The 18,197-nt window shown below is 36.4% G+C and overlaps 1 protein-coding gene across 4 annotated transcripts in view; it reads right to left on the reverse strand.

Moving 5' to 3' along the window:
• Positions 1–136: 136 nt before the first annotated feature.
• The window catches only part of MARCHF6 (membrane associated ring-CH-type finger 6), a 55,424-nt gene continuing 37,363 nt past the window's right edge, over positions 137–18,197 (reverse strand). For 2 of the 4 annotated variants that reach the window (XM_063326154.1, XM_063326153.1), the window contains exons 17-26: positions 17,488–17,588; positions 16,779–16,916; positions 15,391–15,592; positions 11,000–11,069; positions 9,604–9,800; positions 8,092–8,226; positions 5,898–5,987; positions 4,338–4,470; positions 3,231–3,366; positions 137–929 (exon numbers count right to left, since the gene is read on the reverse strand). In XM_063326154.1, coding sequence (XP_063182224.1) covers positions 839–929; positions 3,231–3,366; positions 4,338–4,470; positions 5,898–5,987; positions 8,092–8,226; positions 9,604–9,800; positions 11,000–11,069; positions 15,391–15,592; positions 16,779–16,916; positions 17,488–17,588 — 1,293 coding nt within the window. In that variant the 3' untranslated portion in view covers positions 137–838. The remainder of the gene's footprint in view (positions 930–3,230; positions 3,367–4,337; positions 4,471–5,897; positions 5,988–8,091; positions 8,227–9,603; positions 9,801–10,999; positions 11,070–15,390; positions 15,593–16,778; positions 16,917–17,487; positions 17,589–18,197) is intronic. The other 2 variants (XM_063326156.1, XM_063326155.1) reach the window with 1 other exon arrangement.

The following is an 18,197-nucleotide window of genomic DNA, read 5'->3' on the forward strand; positions in this document are numbered from 1 at the left end:
ATCTAATTTTCCCTGGTACCTTTAAATGCTTCCATCACCTAGCCTTAGTAAATTTTTTACTTACTGTTTCAATTCAGGAAATGCTGATTCCCAAAGCCAACCCCCCTCCCCCCTCAACCAAACAAAAAAACCCAGCTGAGCCTCAACAATTACATCTGAATTCTCAGAAGAGGAAATATTTTCTTGATTTAACAGCAACTGTACAATATTACAAACTCAGACACATGAAAAACGATCAGGCAATAGAAAAATGTACAACAGCTTTGGTGTTATACAAAATAATAAAAAAGACTTGACAGCAAGATACATAGTTCATTATGTTCTCACCACGGCCACTTCATTGCTGACTGTAAGACAGTTATTTACTTTTGATATTCTCTGTGTGGCCTTTCCACTCATGAAAAATCATACTATATTACTACAATAAGAACTGTTATGAACACCATAAAGTAAGCTCCAAATATTATAAAAACATCTTGCCTCTTCGCACTATTGCTTTGTGGCACATTGTCAACAGAACAGCAGTCCAAAATAAAGTGACAACTAGATTTAATAAATTAATATACTTTTTTAAAAGATGTACAATGCACATTCTTTTTAATCCAAGGTTTTAGGGTGTCAGGATACTTCTATTTACACATATACAGACCTCAGACAGCATTGATAACATCAGAAAATGCAGATAAGGAAGAGAGCCTTAACTGCTATCTGGATGCTACTAACAGAAGCCAAAACACTGCTGAGAGTATTATTGGGAGAGATATCCAAAGACTGAAGAAGAGTCTATGAAAGAGACATGTAAAGGCAAAGGGAAGGTCAAGATATTTAATATGACCATCTATTCTTGTGAAGACTGAGGTGGAGTTGTTGATGTGCCTTGTTTACCAGATTTTCGTTCATAATTCACAAGTCGTTGCCCAACAAGGTACCTAGGATTATAGTAGAAACAGTGAGAAATTAACAAGAGTTAATACAATTCTGTAACAGAAATTCACTCTATCTCTGTTGCTGCAGAAGTAGCTTTCTCATTTCAATAAAAGTTATTCTACAAGCGATCCTCCCCCTTAATGGTCTTCAACCATCCTCAATTTCTTTCTTACTATTCAGGCATTTCATAATGTAATACAGACATTACAGGTTTGTAATTTACAGGTTTGTGTTTACAGCCTTAACTTCAGTCGTCACACAATTCAGACACATGCAAGCTGAATGAAGATATGAAATACAAAGAGCGTGTTTGCACTGTTCACATACCCAGCTGCTTTGCTGGATGACACTTTTAAGAGCATCTTCACAGTGTCTATTTGAGCCACTGCCACTTGAACATCTGGAACAACCACTCAGATATAAAACCAAATGAAAACGCTAATGAGGTTCTAAGTTTAAAAAAAAAAATCTGCCACAATGCAGAACGTGCATTGGGTAAGAGAGGCTCAGCTCATATATCCAATGAAAAACATCCTGGTTGAAAAAAGTAAAAATTGTAAAGGAATAAACTTTTACTGCAGTTTAATCTTTCTTAAAGGGAGAGAAAATATCCTAATGCTACCCCATGTAAAGCCTAAGGGCTGTGAGATTCCTTTATTTAAATTCGATTTCAACATCTCACCAGTTTAGCAGTTTTCCTACCTTTCACATTATTCCTTACTTCTCTACCATTGTTTCACACTCCAACTTCTTGCCATTTAAATTCCTTTCCATGCTTCCTATTTGTATGCTGTTTCTCCATGCAGAAAAGCCCTATACACCTACGAATTCTTCCCCTGAAACCTGCCATTTCCTTCAGAAACTTTTTCACCACTGCTCCTTTTCTCACAGTACCTAACCAAACAGCTATCATATTTTTTTGTACATTTCAGAATGTCACAAACACATGTATATGCTTTTGATATTTGTTACATGAAAGACTTAATTAATTAAGCATATATCTAAACCATAAATCTCTACTGGCTAGCATGACGACGTTTGCTTACTGCCCGAAATGAGATCATTAACTTATGCTGTACAACCTTTTTGTCTACAAGGATGGATATAACATTTAAGAGGTTAATTTAATATCAAAGTAGTTTTCACTTAGAGGTATTTTCAAAGCTTTGTATCCTTATGCCTTATTTACACAAGAAAGCAACTTGTAACATTAATGCAAGTTGCAATTCAATATGTGTTCTGCCTGAAAGATACTAGCATTTAGGTCAAAGCCCACTTGTAAATAAAAATACCAGCTATATGTATTACAGAACATGTTATGAAGGCAGGTGGGGAACAGGATCTAAATCAGCTGATCAAATAAGAGGTGCTAAAAAATAAACTGAGAGTTTAATTTTAGTTACAGTTCTCTTAATATTTCTAGATACTATTAATTTCACATTTACACCAAACAGGTAATGTATTAGTCAATTCCTAATATTTAAGATTCAAAGAACTTTATTTTAGGTTTGACTCCTTTTGTAGTCAGTGGAAAGCAAAACCGTTCTAGGATCACTCAGGACATGAACACAAACACATTTATTCCTTTTCAATACAAAAGAAGCCTAGAAAGACTAGTTGCTGGGGTCTAAAAAATTTATTTTTCTAAGTAACTAACACAGAAGTAATTACCTTATTTTTTGTGTTACCCTAATAAGAATAACACAAAAAAAGCCTTAGACTAAACTAGGCAGGATAACCAGAAAAAACACTGGGAAAATTAATATTTTTTCAGGCGTCTCAGTAATACAAAATAATAATTACTGAAGATATCAGAAAACAGTAAAAACTTTGATAAGAACAAACTCTATCAAATCAACTGAACATTCTGAATAGGTTAATTGGACTAACGAGTAGAAAGAAGAAGAAAAACAGGCAGAAAAGGATGGAGAAGTGGTTTTATAAGCAACAGATTGAGACATAATTTTACTTCCAGATATGTCATAATTATTACATTCACTTGTCCTTCAGGACTACAGAGGGCAAGACAAACAAGCAAGTGGCTTCATTTGTGGTAAAACACATTTCAGGTTAGACATAGGGGAGTGTCTTCCATTTATAAAGACAGTCTGTTCCTGTGTTTATCTACCTGAACCACAGATAAAACATTTGCCAGGAGTTTAGGTCTGCCTCAGAGGGTCATTTGTCTAGAAAGCTTCTTAAAATCCCTATCAGTCCTAAGTATCTACAGCACCTGAATTCAATCTGAAGTTGCTATCACAATTTAAGGTGGAAAAATTAAAAAACCCACACTATATACTCACTTGTCATTTTTAATATGTTCATAAAGGCGCTTGAACTGGCGGACTTGGAAGGAGAGAATTCCCATCAAAACCACCACCATAAGCAGAAAAGGATAAATCCGTCGCTGAACGAGGTTTTGCATTTCAGCAGTAACTCCTACAAAACAAGACACAAACCTCACGTAATCTAACGTTGCTGAAGTAACTCATGCGTTTCTGCTTCTGTACCTGCTTCTATACTTTGTTACACTGTAATTTCAGAAGGGCTATGAAATAAAAACCACATCCATTTATGTCAGAGATCCAACATGACAGCTGCTGCTCCTTCTCATCTGGAGCATTAAAGCTGAAAGTTTTCCATTAACACAGCGAAAACCCACAGTAAAAAACCTGGGCTTATCAGCTCTTGTTGCTTATTGACTTCTGTATACCTCATATCAGAACAACATTGAGACTATAAAAGTCTGCATTCAAGTGAGAGGTCAAAGAATAAACCAGGATTTCTTGAACATGTTAACATCAAAACTAACTACCAACAAAGACAACTGTTCGTGAAAAAGCATCTACTCTGCTTCTAATAAAATGATGTCCCTCAATTACGAATGGACAGGAAAGTCTGAAAAAAAAATTATCTGTATTCACAATTTACATTTTATTCTAATACTGAATGAAAGCCTCAAAACAAAACCAGTATTTTCACCTGTTGTAAGGTTCTGTTAGAATCTGACAAATCAGAAGAGATGTCCTCAGCTCAGTATAACTCTCAAAGAGAGACTAAAATTAAAGGTTGATTGTCCAAAGAAATGAGTTAATCATCCCTTTCCCAAACTAACTAGATACCTACATTTCTGCTGTTAGATATTATGCAGTCCCATACTCTTGATGTATTCTGCACTTTCTTCATTAAAAAGCCAGTCAGAATAATGTATCGCATTTCTCAATCCCCCCCAAACTTTTATGGTGACACAGCAATCCTTAAGCAGAAACATTCGCTGACAGAAGAGTGTGTTTTTTGCCAGTTTGTTTTTTTTATTAAATAACCTAGAGCTTGAAGTTTTATTTCCACAGATATATTTACATTGCTCTAAACCACCAGATGATAAAGAGGTATACTGAATGTATACATACCTAATAGAGGTACAACACCAGAAGCTATGATGTATGGTACACACAGGGAAAGTAAGAGAACAGAGATTACAGGTGCCGCCAGTTTACGGATTATGAAGTGTAAATCAATGTTACGAATCCCATTTGCATATACCTGAGAAGAACAAGTTAGAAATAGAATGGATCAATCAAGAAAGCCATGCTTTGCACTTACAGTAATAATTGCAAGGTTTTACACAATTCTCCTTATGAAAGGAAACAGGTGTTCCCAACTTGAAGGAAACCATGAAGACCACAGTCAAAGAAGGAAAAACTCTGTCACAATCTACATCATGCGTGTTCCAGGAAATCATTTAAAAAGTGCCCAGGGGAGCAACTTAATCTGGAACAGTGTTGTGATTTGGTTGCAGGAGTGCAAGAGACCAGCTGAAAGATCATTAGAGCTGTGGATGGTGGCTTTGTGGGTGACCTGGGATCGCTGTTAACTTGCTGAAGGAGGATCCTGTCTATGCTAATAGAGCAAATCTATTGAATATAGTAACATAGGCAGAAAATAAGATCTTATTTTGTACTTGTTTGGACAGACCAGAGTCTCTGCATGTGGAGTCTGTGCCTGACGACAGGGCCTCTTAAATTCTTGTAGCACTAAGGTCTCAGCATGACTAGTCTCATCATGGGAAAAGACAGATTTCAAATGGCTACGATCACATCGAGCTAGACAATGGCCTTGGTCGCAACAGCCTGGATGTCACCAGCTCTAAGGATGGCTCAGGAGAGCTTTGTATAACAAACAGGCATTCAAAATGGATGGAAGAGCCAGGGTACGCATCAAAAGGTACTCACAGAATTAAGACTACATTTCTCCAGTGTGACACCTAAAGCGTAAATGGTTTAATAACTGGGACTATGTGCTAGACTTGAGAGGCAGAGGTGTGTCACCTTTTGTACAGAGGTGAGCACACACCCCATAGCCATTCCACATAGCGCTGCCTTGAAAAGTTACTTTCCGACAAACAACTGTGATAATTCATTGAGATGACAAGCGTAGAACTTAAAGCTTACAGTCAAGGAAAAAATACTTCCGTCAGTGAAAGCAACAGGTCATGTGACTCAGAACTGCTCGCAGAAACTGTTCTGTCTTGCTTAATAATCAAAGGGGAATGGAAATAGTGCCTTTCATGTGCACTCATCTATGAACGAGGGGGTCTCTACAGCTCTGGAGAAGGCAGAAGTTTGCTGTTCTTGAGTGGTGGACATAAATAGTGTCCAGTATTTGGACACACGTGAATTAATCTGAAGAAATAATGATATTTCTCATTTTAATACAAACCTGACAAAGTTGCATATATGTATAAACAGCACTTTCTTGATTTCAGATTTTTGAGGTTTATTTTTGTTTTATTGTTAAGTGTACCTGAATGGCTACACAATTTAAAAGGATTCTACAAGACCAGCTGGGTTTTACTCAATTACTTAAATTACACCATTACTACAACAGTAACTATGTTTTCTGACTCACACATTCAAAAAAACGTTCAAAACTTATTATACAGATAATCCACACGAACAGTTTTTTCCTACCTGTTCAATAACAGTTTTCAGCCACCACTGGGGACCCATCAGTGTTATGGCAGCAATTATTTTGGCATGCAGAACTCCAAGAGCCCAGTCCTAATTTTGTAAAAATGGACTGTTAGCATTAACATATTTTTTTAAATAGCTTAACAACCAAAAGCTTTTAGAGCAACTTACTACTATTACTTATAAGTGAAAAGATAATTACTTTTCTATTTACATGGGACATTGTTTACAAGAGGTGACATCTTCCACAAACTCCTAAGAAAAAGAGGATGCCCTCAAGCTTAACTGACATCTGTAAAATACTCAGTTCCATGGAACCAATAAAATCAGCTACCACAAAGGCAAATACAAAATCAAAGATTTAAGCTTACTTAAAGCAACAGACTAATATTCTGGTACAAACTAATTAACACCGCTAACATTTACCCAGAAATAAGTTATTTTGATTCCCTTAAAAAAAGAAGAGAAACAAGATACAAAGATGCCCACAGAAGTCAGGAAACAAGGGTTTTTTTCATCTTTTAAATTTTAAGTTGTTCACAAAACCCTACCTGATGTGAGAAAAACTAAACAAAGCAAGGCAATGCTCTTCACAAAAGAACATCATAATATTTGGAGGAAAAATTATGCTTTAACATATACTGCAATTATTACAGCATGGAATTAAAAGAACTCAATATAACTACAGGCCTTTAGTAACACTGCACATCACGAGTCAGTCCTTTCTGAATCACAGATATTTGGTAAGAGATTCTGCAATAAAACCCACCAAAACCAGAATGCAAACTATAGGCTGACAAGGCAGAATAAACAGCTACAGAACTGGTAAGACTTAAGACAGCATTAACTTTCTTAAACCTCTGGGAAATACATTTTCTTTAACCAATTATTTAAAAAGACAGCTTTTGTTAATGTCTATTACCCCAGATACATAAAAAAATTTAAGAACTTATTACTAAAAATGTCAGTGTTAAAAATTGCTTCCTGTTTGCTCAAAGCATGTATAGTTCTATTGTCTTTTGTGAAAAATGGAAGTTATTCTCAATTTCTACAGCTCCTTTTTAATTTAGAGCAAGTCACAAATCCCTCTAACCTGATATTTTGAGGAAACTCTGCCACATGAAAATAAAATCTTTTAGTGTATTTAATTACAAACTTTTAAAGAAGTTTGTACTTTGAACATGCAAAAGTTAGGAATTTTCAGAATCTCAAGCACTACAAACCCTTTCCAAAACTGTTTGGAAACCATGATTATCTACCACTGCAATCACATGATGTCCTGACTTACTAGTCATTTACTTAAACAGACATCTCCAAAGTATACCTGTACTATAAAATAATGGAATATTTAAATTAGCAGTGAAATTCTTTGTATTATGACTTTCAAGCATTTGGATACTGAAAGTAAATGAAAGCTTATTTGTGGACATCTTTGAAAATCACTATCCCTAAACACTTCCTTGTCATTTAGTAATGTGCATTCTAAATCTGTTGAGTTATGGTTCCCTCAGTTAGGTTCTCTTTGAGTTACAAATCCTTTCATAATTCAACCCAGGTGATACAAGCAATTGTCACTCAATCCACTGTACCTTCATTTCTTCCACCAGCTTGCAGGAAAAAAGTTTTCATTCCCTTAACCTGTGAGGCTTGGCCGAAGAAAAACAAAACACTACCACCACCAAATCTTGTATTAATGATTTGACATCTCAACCGAAAACCAGAATGATCCTAAAGCATATCAAAATTTTATTTGCAGTGTGTATCATCACTGATTTAAAATCTTGTATGTAAAAAAAGATTAGCCAAACCTCTTGCTGTGTAACTGCAGGCAGAAAGTTTTCCAGAAAGGTCAGACAGAATATGTACATCTGTGCATACGTACATACAGCTATACTAACTTCTGTACGTAACTTTACAATTATGCTGCTGAAAAAAAGTGTCTATCTGATCACTGAAATGCAAAGATCTTCTGATGTCAACCCACAAAGTTCAGCTTTTCATACTTAAAATTCCTAAGCAAAACCTTTTGGTTTAAGTAATCCTCACACCCAGACTGGCTGTCTTTCCTCTGCCACATAGAAACACGTGGGAAATGTTCTGAAGCACCGAATCAACATGAAACAAGAACTCCTACACCCCCTACTTCTAAGTAAAGAAATGTATCAACAGCCAAAGAAGAACAGAAGTGACTGACCTGCCAAGGGTAGAAGAGAGGTGTTTGATCCAAAGGAACTCTCAAGGGTGCGACAATGACCAGTTCAAACAGAAGACCAAGCAGAAGTGGAACCACACCAGCTAGCAGTATAGCCACTATTAATGTCTTCATTATCTAAAAAAAACAATACATCTGTTTATCAGAGGATTCTTTTTGTTTAAACTTCAACATGTAACAAGCTACACAAACAGATGAAGCTGGAGAAAAAAACTATACAGACCTTTAATTCACACATATACTCCCTTAGAAATAGTTTTTATTACATACATAGTTTTGCAATGTAAGCTTTCAAGATTGGGTCCTATTCCATGCCCCCTCCATAAAAGGGCATGACTGTGCCTACTGGTGTCCATATAGTTTTAAACCATAAAACCACCTTTGACTGTTATCAGTAGGGAATACTATGGCACTTCATTACATTGAGAATTCTTGTATGTTGGAAAATTAGAGAAGAATCTTTCCAAAACTGCTGATTTTTCTCCAGTGAAAAACCAAACTTTAAAAATTCACTCATTATGGAATATTTCTGACTTAAAAATGAAACACTTGGTTAGAATACCATGCCTGAACCTTTCTTTATTCTAGAATTCTCTTGATTTACATGCATCATCCAAAAATCAGATACAAAACTAGTCTGGCATAATTAACATGATCAGGAGAAGGGACAAAGGACAAGTAAAGCATTACATTTTAGCTCTGAATTTTCTTAAACAAGCTTAAGATTTTCTAAATGAAAGTGACGGATTTGGGAAACATGGTAATACATGAAATACATACTAACACTGCTCTTCTCTCTGTAATAGTCCAGTAAGCACACAAGTATGTCAAGATACCATTTATGCTATGAATGTTTAAAATTACCATACTTAGGCAAGAAATCTACTATAGCAATCCTCAAAACCAAAACCAAGCTAAAAAGATGGGATATAAATTTGTTGCTATGATGAGAATCTGAACTCCTGGTAATAAAAAAGTATATTTTCTTTAAAAATATTAATTTCAACACCATAGATCTGACAAATCACAAATCACAAAGATCTGTCTGAAAATATGTATCAAGCTACTCTGTAGAGATATGGTTCATCATCTTCTATAGCTTTACTAGGTGTTTTTTTTGTTTGACAATGACAAATGCTAATTGAGTAATAGTTAAGCTTCCAGCTGTATGTGAAAATGTAAATACATTTGCTGACATAACACATATGGGATAATACAATGTAATATATTAATCTTTAAAGGAAAACAGAAAAACATACACATATATATAAAAATATATACACAAACTTATTTACCCTCATTGCTTAACATTGTGCTAAATGGCTTCCAAAAAATACAGTTACTCTATGCAATAAAGCTGCAAAAGCTTCAAAACGGTCTGAAAAGGAAAATATAATATACATTGCAGAGTAAAACCTGCAAGCAAAAATGAAACAACAAGTTTTGTTAGCTACCTTTTTCAATAATTCAGTAAAATTTTGTCTCAAGACTCACCATGAGAGACCATTCTTTGACCTTCTGAAAAATCACTCTACGACCCTGTGGCATCCAGGCGACCAGCACTGTCACTGCTCGGATAGTTAGCCAACAGACATAGAGACCACAAGCAGCAGTGTACAGTTCATGGATTTTGGCAGTCCCCGTCCAAAATGACATTAACCATCGGCCAGCAAATACTGAAAACACAAACACTGTTAAATAGAGTAATGCTTTTTGATGTATTAAGGAAGGATGCCTATTAAAAAAATACTTATCAATTTTATTGTTAAATATCAATGCACAAATAGTATTATGCATAAAACAGGATTTTGGTTCTATACCCATAAGGCATGAATGTGTGAAGCACTACATAAACAGATAGATAGATGATGCCAAATACATACATAGATTTTTTTTTTTTCCCTGAAATTTCATTACACCAGCAACATGATCTGAACTACAGCAAAACAAAGCCCTGAGTACTGTACTATTCAGAGCCTAAATGCTAATCTTCAGAACTACAAAGGCAGTAATGAATTAGTGCATAAGCTTGAACTTAAAAAAAAAAAAAAAAAAAAAAAATCTTATGAGCTATGTTTGGGTTACTTCACTGCCTCATATGATTTTTTAAGACTTACTCATGGGGCTTCTGAAGCTCTCCAACATAAACGGGAGACTCATTTGCTAAGTTTAATTTTTAATGCTAGTGACTAGAAACACTATTATAGTGGAAGCATTTTATGTGCTACTATTAAAACCATCACAAAATTCCTAACTCTGCTCTCAACACATTATTGACTTTAGGATCTTTAATACAAGCAGGTAAAAATGACACGGTACTACAGTGGTAGCCAGGTTATAAAATTCAGACGAGTTTACATGTCTTAAGCTGTTCCAATTATTTAAAAACCCCTACAGAGTGCTTTGATTTGGTTAAAGTACTTATTCGTACATATTTGCGAAGTGGCATGTATATCACTTCAAAGTCTCCTAGTGACCTGTCATGACGACACCTTCAGAATATTTAATTAAAGAAGATACTGTAGAAGACTCAGTAACAACCTATATATTTTCCTTCTCTAAACCGTAAAGCAGGTGCAAGAGTATCAATTCTCTTTTTCTCTCAATCCTACTACAAAGATTGTCTCAGCATTTGGAGCCCTGCCCTTAAAAGAAAATTATTCTACAACAAAACAAAGGAAATGGCAATCTCCGCCATTTAAATATGGGTATTACCTCTATCATTTAGATTTTAGACGATTACGATTTGATGATGTACCATTAAAAATAAGACATAGATTTCCATGTTTTTCCTCTTAACTTTAAACAATGGTTTAAAAACATCTGCCATTGTTGAGCATGGCAACACGCTGAGTTGCTTTTAATTACAGTTTTATAATAATAGACTTACCTGGTAAGGTAAGGCAGATAAGACTAGCAATCAGTAATGTTATGCACATGAAAACAATCAAAAGAAATATCTGAAAGAGGAGAAAGAAATAGTTTAAGAAAGTTACTTAACCAAAGCCAAAAAAAAAAAAAATGTAAAAAGATGTATCATCCTAGAAAGGATGGCTCAAATACCAACTGATGTTTCAACAGTGTAAATAAATCAACGATAAGAAACCTATCCAGAGTACATGCTGCACACCTAGAGTGTTGTGTATTTCTTTGAAGAGTTCGCATTACATGTAACAACAGTAAAAATTAACGTTTGAATCCAGAATAACTAAAGTTCATTATGTTACTTTAAAAAACAATCTCTTTATTTCTGCACTGACCAGCACGACTCTCAATTAACTCTGAAAGGTTCCCAGCTCTGTATGCCAGATAAGCAAGCCAGTGATTTTATAATACGGAAAACCTTGCTGAGAAAGTTCTTCCAGATGCCCTCAGGTTTATGTGACCAGCAGCTGACAGCAAAGCTGGTAGCTCCTTAGCCAGGTTTACATCTTATCACACAATCACAGAATGGTAGGAGTTGGAAGGGACCTTCGGAGACCCAGTCCAACCCCCCTGCCAAAGCAGGCTCACCCAGAGCAGGTTGGACAGGAACGCATTCAGGCAGGTTTTGAATATCTCCAGAGAAGGAGACTCCACGACTTCTCAGTGCAGCCAGTTCCAGTGCTCATCAGAGATTTCTCATGTACCCGACTTCTTCAAATATTTGAATGTCTCAAGCATCATGTGCTATGAAGTTCTGTTTCGTTAATCAAAGCCACACAAGCAGCAAGCTTACTATGGGAAACTAACACCTTATCAAAACAGCCTACTGAGGGAAAGTTAAATTTGTAATACACGTTTTCCTTGATGAGACTCTCGGGGACAATATAGATTGTCTCACCTCTAGGTTAGGATCTTCAGTACTGCTTAAAGGAAGGAAAATCTTGTGATTTTTTAGACATTAGCTTGTGCGAAGAGGGATGATTCCAGAATACCCAATTACTTGCAAGGTGACAACCACATAGCCTTTTTCACACAGAATATCCTCTTTAGGGTTAGGGATCCCAAATGACAGAAAGAAGAAAAACATAGTAGCTGACAACTGAACTGCAGGCAAAAAAACTTCTCTATGGTGAGAAGCACATGGTGTGACTTGCTTGGGTCTAAATAATTAGTTAGGGAATGCTGGGGAAAAGTCAGTCCATGCGGGAATAAGCAATACATGAAGGACTAAAACTGATGTGAAGATTTAAACACCATACAGGACCGCTTCTTGGATCAGTGTGCATGAGAACATACAAGTGGAAGAGCAACTCTTGACTTGGATGTAAAAACCACACAGGCAGCCAGTCACTTGTATCACAGAAGCAGTACTGACAGCGACCGCAATATATTCAGACTCAAAGATCTTGCAAGGACAGCCCTTTTCTCTCAAAAAAAATCCACCACAATGATATTATTTCAAAAAAGCAAGCTAGATAAAGTGAGGACATTTATTGAAAGAATATTGAAAATAGTAGTCAAAAGGAAAAATGCTCACAGGAGATGTGTTTAGATACACTGAAGTGAAGGTTTGGCACAAACTCACACTACTAATCATAAGGCTTTAAAAAAAAAAAAAGGAAAAGAAGAAAAAAGTCTCCCCAAAGTTGTCATAATAAACAGTAAAATACAAATGGTTCTAGAAGAAAATATTTCCAGAATCTGGAAATAAGTCCACAGGGGAATAAAACCCCAGAGAACAGATGAATTCTGGTAAGTGAGATTCCAAACTACAGTAGGACAAACCAAAAGGGATTTTAGAAATAACATACCAAGACTATGAAAAGTAATGATAAATTTACTTTTATAGATAGGTTGAGGTTTTTTTAAAGGATCAACAATAAAGTAATAAAATGTAAAAATCCTCCGAAAAAAGCTTGCCAGAGAGTATGCAGGCTTTGTGGGAAGTCCGAGTTATGAAAGGAAGGCTAAAGGAAGACAAGGCAGTAGCAGGAAAATTCGACACATCAGCATTTGTTCTGGAGAGGCTTTGGGAGGTCCCCAAAAGAGAATCTTTTTTAAAAAAAGGAATGAGTTAGAAGAATTATCCAAGTTGCTTGACAAAACTGATAACAGGCTTTTATGTAGAATAATTAAAAAAAAATACGACCTTTTAATTTTGTTTGAGAATAACCGTATTTCATTAAATTAAAAAAAATAATCAAACCCATAGTTTTAGATGCTTATTTGTGACTGAAACAAAATGAAGAATCAATTCTTATTGCTTACTCAATCGATATGGACACGACGAGTGAGTTCTAGTGGAAAACATTCGTACATAATAAAAACTGAATATAAGCCACCACCTTCTAGGTTCTTACAACTTGCTTAAAATGAAAAAACTTAGTGAAAGCATAGAAAAGATCAGATGTTTAGATTTATTTTTTTTTTTTTGTCTCAAATGCTTAAAATCCCAATTGAGAAAGTAATTAAAATACAGTGTTGTTCCATAGTGGAAGTCTGTTGGGGAGACACATTTTTCCTAAGATGAACTTATCCAAGTAAACCAAGGTCAATATACCAAAAATCATAACTGAAGCACTTACAGTGATCCTGACATTATGTAAATATTCCAAGCAAGTGGAACCAGGGACACCGAATCATATCAGTGAGCTACCGTGTGTTTGAGACTGTTTTCATCAAGAGATATGACAAACACTTGCAGAACGTAAAGAAATTCAGTCAAACCAGATTTTCTTTTTATTTCTACATTCTGTAGAGTTCTCCAAAGAACAACTTAAAATGTCTAGATGAAGGTAAGTAGACCAGAAAAAATAGTCTTTGACAGCTGAATATGAAACTTAGTTATGACCAGGTCAAGGTCAGCACCCCAAATTACCGAAAGCTTACACTAGACTATTTCAGCAGGTGTCCTTATCCAGAGGCATGCACAAAAATAAAATAACCCGTGCAAAGGTAGTTCTGGAAAGGATTTAATGAGTCCCTAGGTTAACAACCCCTTCCTTGAAAGCAACATGTCCACATTACAGTTGTTATATATTGCCAAATCACAGTAAGAATCCACTTTAATTACTTCCTCAGCAGCCAAACAGGGAACTAATTACAGTTAACCTGTCATCCCAGGAACTTCATCTGAACTTGACTCAGTCTAATGAAAATGTCACAAGTACAATATTTTCTTTAAAAATAACACTATGAAGTCTTAGCTGAACTTTCAAACATGTCTAAGTAATGCCTTCTGCATATTACCTCAGTTTTCAGCTGGACCAGTTTCCTGTTCCAGCTCACCGCGCGTATGTTCTAGCACAGGCACTCATGCTAAGAAGGGAAGAAAGGAGCAATTACCATGGAAAGAATACCAGCACTACTCCTTTCAGCAGTACATGCGGATTTATGCTAGATTAAATTGGTCTCAGTCAGGGCATGCTTTGACTTCCTGTTATGACCAAACTGAAGAGGCAGCAGCTGCTATGAGAGGGGCAAGTTCATTCTGCTTCCCTAGCATTTTCATCCCTGAGCTGCTTCTTCCCACTGTTTCCTCTACAACAGTGTTGAAGCCCATGCATTCCTCTGGAGAGCTATTTCAGAGGGTAAAAACAGCAGTGGAGGAATTACCTCCTCACCCCCAAAAAGCCTCAACTTCAAACACCCAGAAGCTTCCAAATTTGCTTTCAGTTCTACTAGGTTGAGATTTATATAAAAAAAAATAGTTCTGGTAGATCAAGCATTTTAAGGAAATTTCAGGAGCAATACCACACTGTTCTAACTTTAACTGCTACTTCCATTCTTGAGTTATACCCAAAAACACAGATCATTTACAGTGGTTAAGTTTATATTTGATTAACTCACAGTCTGGTAACAACAACACAGGAAAGGTGGAGAGCGACCCTTTATCAGGGAGTGTAGTGATAAGACAAGGGATAACGGTTTTAAACTGAAGAGGTTCGATTTAGATTAGATATTAGGAAGTAATTCTTTACGGTGAGGGTGATGAGGCACTGGAACAGGTTGCCCAGGGAAGCTGTGGATGCCCCATCCCTGGAAGTGTTCAAGGCCAGGCTGGATGGGGCTTTGAGCAGCCTGGTCTAGTGGGAGGTGTCCCTGCCCATGGCTGGGGGGTGGAACTAGATGATCTTTAAGGTCCCTTCCAACCCTAATCATCCTATGATTCTATGATAACTGTAAGTTCACTTTTTAGAAAGATGCAAACTGTACAGAACATAGAACAGCATGACCCACCACTTGACTTCTGATAGATAACATGTGGGCCAAATCTTTCTTACAAAAAACCCCCAAAATTTATACCCATTTTTCAAATGCCTTTCCCTTTTCTCTTAATGCATTAGATATACCTACCCTGAGCGGGAATTTTAAAGGCCTACGGTAAGGCTGGAAACCCACAGGTCCTCCTTGTTGAAGTATGGCTTGATGGGCTGCATGAAGACCTTCTCCCACAACCGGAATGGCATTATTATTGCGAGCATGCTGGTTGTTAGGCTGCTGGTTTGCATTGTTTTCATTCTCTTCCTGGTCACCAAGTAGGTAAGAATGGAGATCCCTGTAACAATCAAAATTTCAGTTTTGTTCTGTTTGATATGAAGGAGAATCTTACAGAAAGATAGGCGTATTCAGAATGGGTACAAGTTGTATGAAACTTATACAGGAGTACTGGCAGAATCTTGACAAAGTAAAATAAACCATTTTCTAATAATGTACTCAATGTCATCCTAAACACAGAATACAGAAGAAAAAATGCTAGTGTGGATGCAGATTAGAACAGTGGGAATACAGCCACAAATAAAGATCAATTTTCTGTTTGACTCCTTTAAAAACAACACCTAGTATTAAAGTTTTGCATTTAAAGGGAAAATTGCATCGATATTTCAGTTTATGTAAAAAGGCAGCTCAACTGACAGCTTTTCTTTTACTGCTATTAAGTTCTACTGGAAACAATTGCCTTAAAACAAACTGTACAAGGATGGTACTCTATTGCTATAGACATGTTTTCAAAAGTACAATCAGGCAGAGTCTTTCAAGAGGATTCTAAATTGCACAAAACCTGTTCACAACTTTCTAAGAACATCAGTCCTAGAAAGATTCAATCTACTTTAAAAAGTATTCTGTTGATATTTCCTGCATACATCATTAGCAAAGAAAAATAGTTTCAAGTGCTAGAACTCTGCCGGGCGGTCTAAATTAAAGAACCTCACTTTGTATAATCATTTACTTCAGCTGACAAAGATAGTTTTACCCTTAGTTTAGAGACTGAAATTTTAACTTTAAAATCCCCAATTTAAAAGGTATTCACTTCTTCAGCTTAACGTTCTAAATTATTTTTCCTTATTTTTTTCTTTCTTATAGTAAGAAATGCAAGATGTGCACAGGAATTTTACTTAGATGACTCATGGAAATGCTCCACTGACACTTAGGACTTTAATTTTTCCATGTAACAGGAAGTTAACAACCTGTTACCATACTTGTATAGATTTTTTTACTAAGCAAATGCTGTAATAGTGTACCAAAAGAATTACTTCCCAAAGACTAGTCCAGAAGTAGGTACAACTACTGCTTAGAAGAGGGTACTTCCATAGGAAATCACTATAGAAGTTTTTCATCATGCATTTGTCCGTAAAATAGCTTTTAAAGGTACTTGTTGGGATAACTCTCTTGAAAGCATGCTGCTTTCACGTTAGAAGGCTAAGCTAGACACAATGCTTGATTTGATTTAGGTTTTTTATACTTACAGCAAGTATCCAGCAGTAACAGTCCATGCTCGTACGAGACCTTTCAACCACTGTCTTGTATGTCCTTGTTCTAGCAAAGCTGGAAGCACCACCTGAAGCAAAAGGAGCTCTAGGGAAAGTTCACTTACTGGAGCGTCACTAGAAACAATGGGAAGAGCAGGAAGTCAAACATAAGGAACATTCTGATGGTAATCTTTGACACTGATTCATAACACCACCATAATAAAAATGTTGAGAAAGATTGTATTAGAGAATAATATTTGCTCCTCTATTTGCTTCTATCATTGCTGTTTCAATTTTTATTTAGAAACAGAAAGATATGCTATCATTAAAAAGACTTGCAGTTACAGATAGCCTTTTATTCTTGAAGCAATGATAACCAGGAATGAATGTGAAAAACAAACATCGAAGCCACTTCACCATCAAAAAGTTGAAGGGGAATGTGTTTCAAGGGCACATAAAACCCAGAGTTATCATTATGTAAGTAATACAAAATACCTTCTATTTTTCTTTGTAGCTTTTTATTTGACAAATTGTATGATGTATCTACATCTTTTATCTTTTTACTTTTCCAGGACAATGAAGTTTAGATAAACTAAAAACAAACAACATACCAAACAATGTCACATTAATGCCCACAGAGCGCTAATACACTTTTTTCTAGTTATAGGGAGACTGCAAAAACATCTTTTTAAAATTAAATACCTACCTGTAGAGCATAACATTATATGGAAGAAAGTTAGGCAGGAGATACTTAATAATGCGTATAGGAAGCCACAGCATGAGCAGTACAATTGATCCAAAGACAATCTGCAACAAGGAAGTTAAACAAGTCAGTCCAAATAGCAGAAACAACCAAACCTAGTTTCCCACCCATCTCTGACATGTTTCCTCTGTGCGGTGGATTAGCCTTGGCTAACAGCCAAAGACCTACCCAGCTGCTCACTCATTCCCCTTTCTGGCTGAACGGGGAGGAAATAGAAGGAAGGCAAGATGACTTGTGGATTGAGACAATGACAGTTTAGTAGAGAAAGCAAAAGCTGTGCACGCAAGCAAAACAAGAAGAGGAATTCATTCTTTACTTGCCATCAGCAGTCAGGTAATTAACGACTTCCTGGAAACCAGGGCCCCAGCACGCATTAACAGTTGCTCAGGAAGACCAACACCATAACCATGTGCATCTGCCCCTTTCTCCTCCTTTCCCACAGCTTCATGCTTGAGCATGATGGCATCTGGTACAGAATATCCCTTTGGCCAGTTTGGGTCAGCCATCCCACGTATACCCCCCTCCCATCCCTCAGCTTATTCGCTGGAGGGGTGAAGGAACAGGGCAGGGGGAAAGCCTTGACACTGCAAGCACTATTCAACTACAGACAAAACACCTGTGTGTTAACGTCTTGGTTTGAGGTAAAACAGAAC

Source organism: Chroicocephalus ridibundus, chromosome 2, assembly GCF_963924245.1.
Source record: "Chroicocephalus ridibundus chromosome 2, bChrRid1.1, whole genome shotgun sequence".
Taxonomy (NCBI): domain Eukaryota; kingdom Metazoa; phylum Chordata; class Aves; order Charadriiformes; family Laridae; genus Chroicocephalus; species Chroicocephalus ridibundus.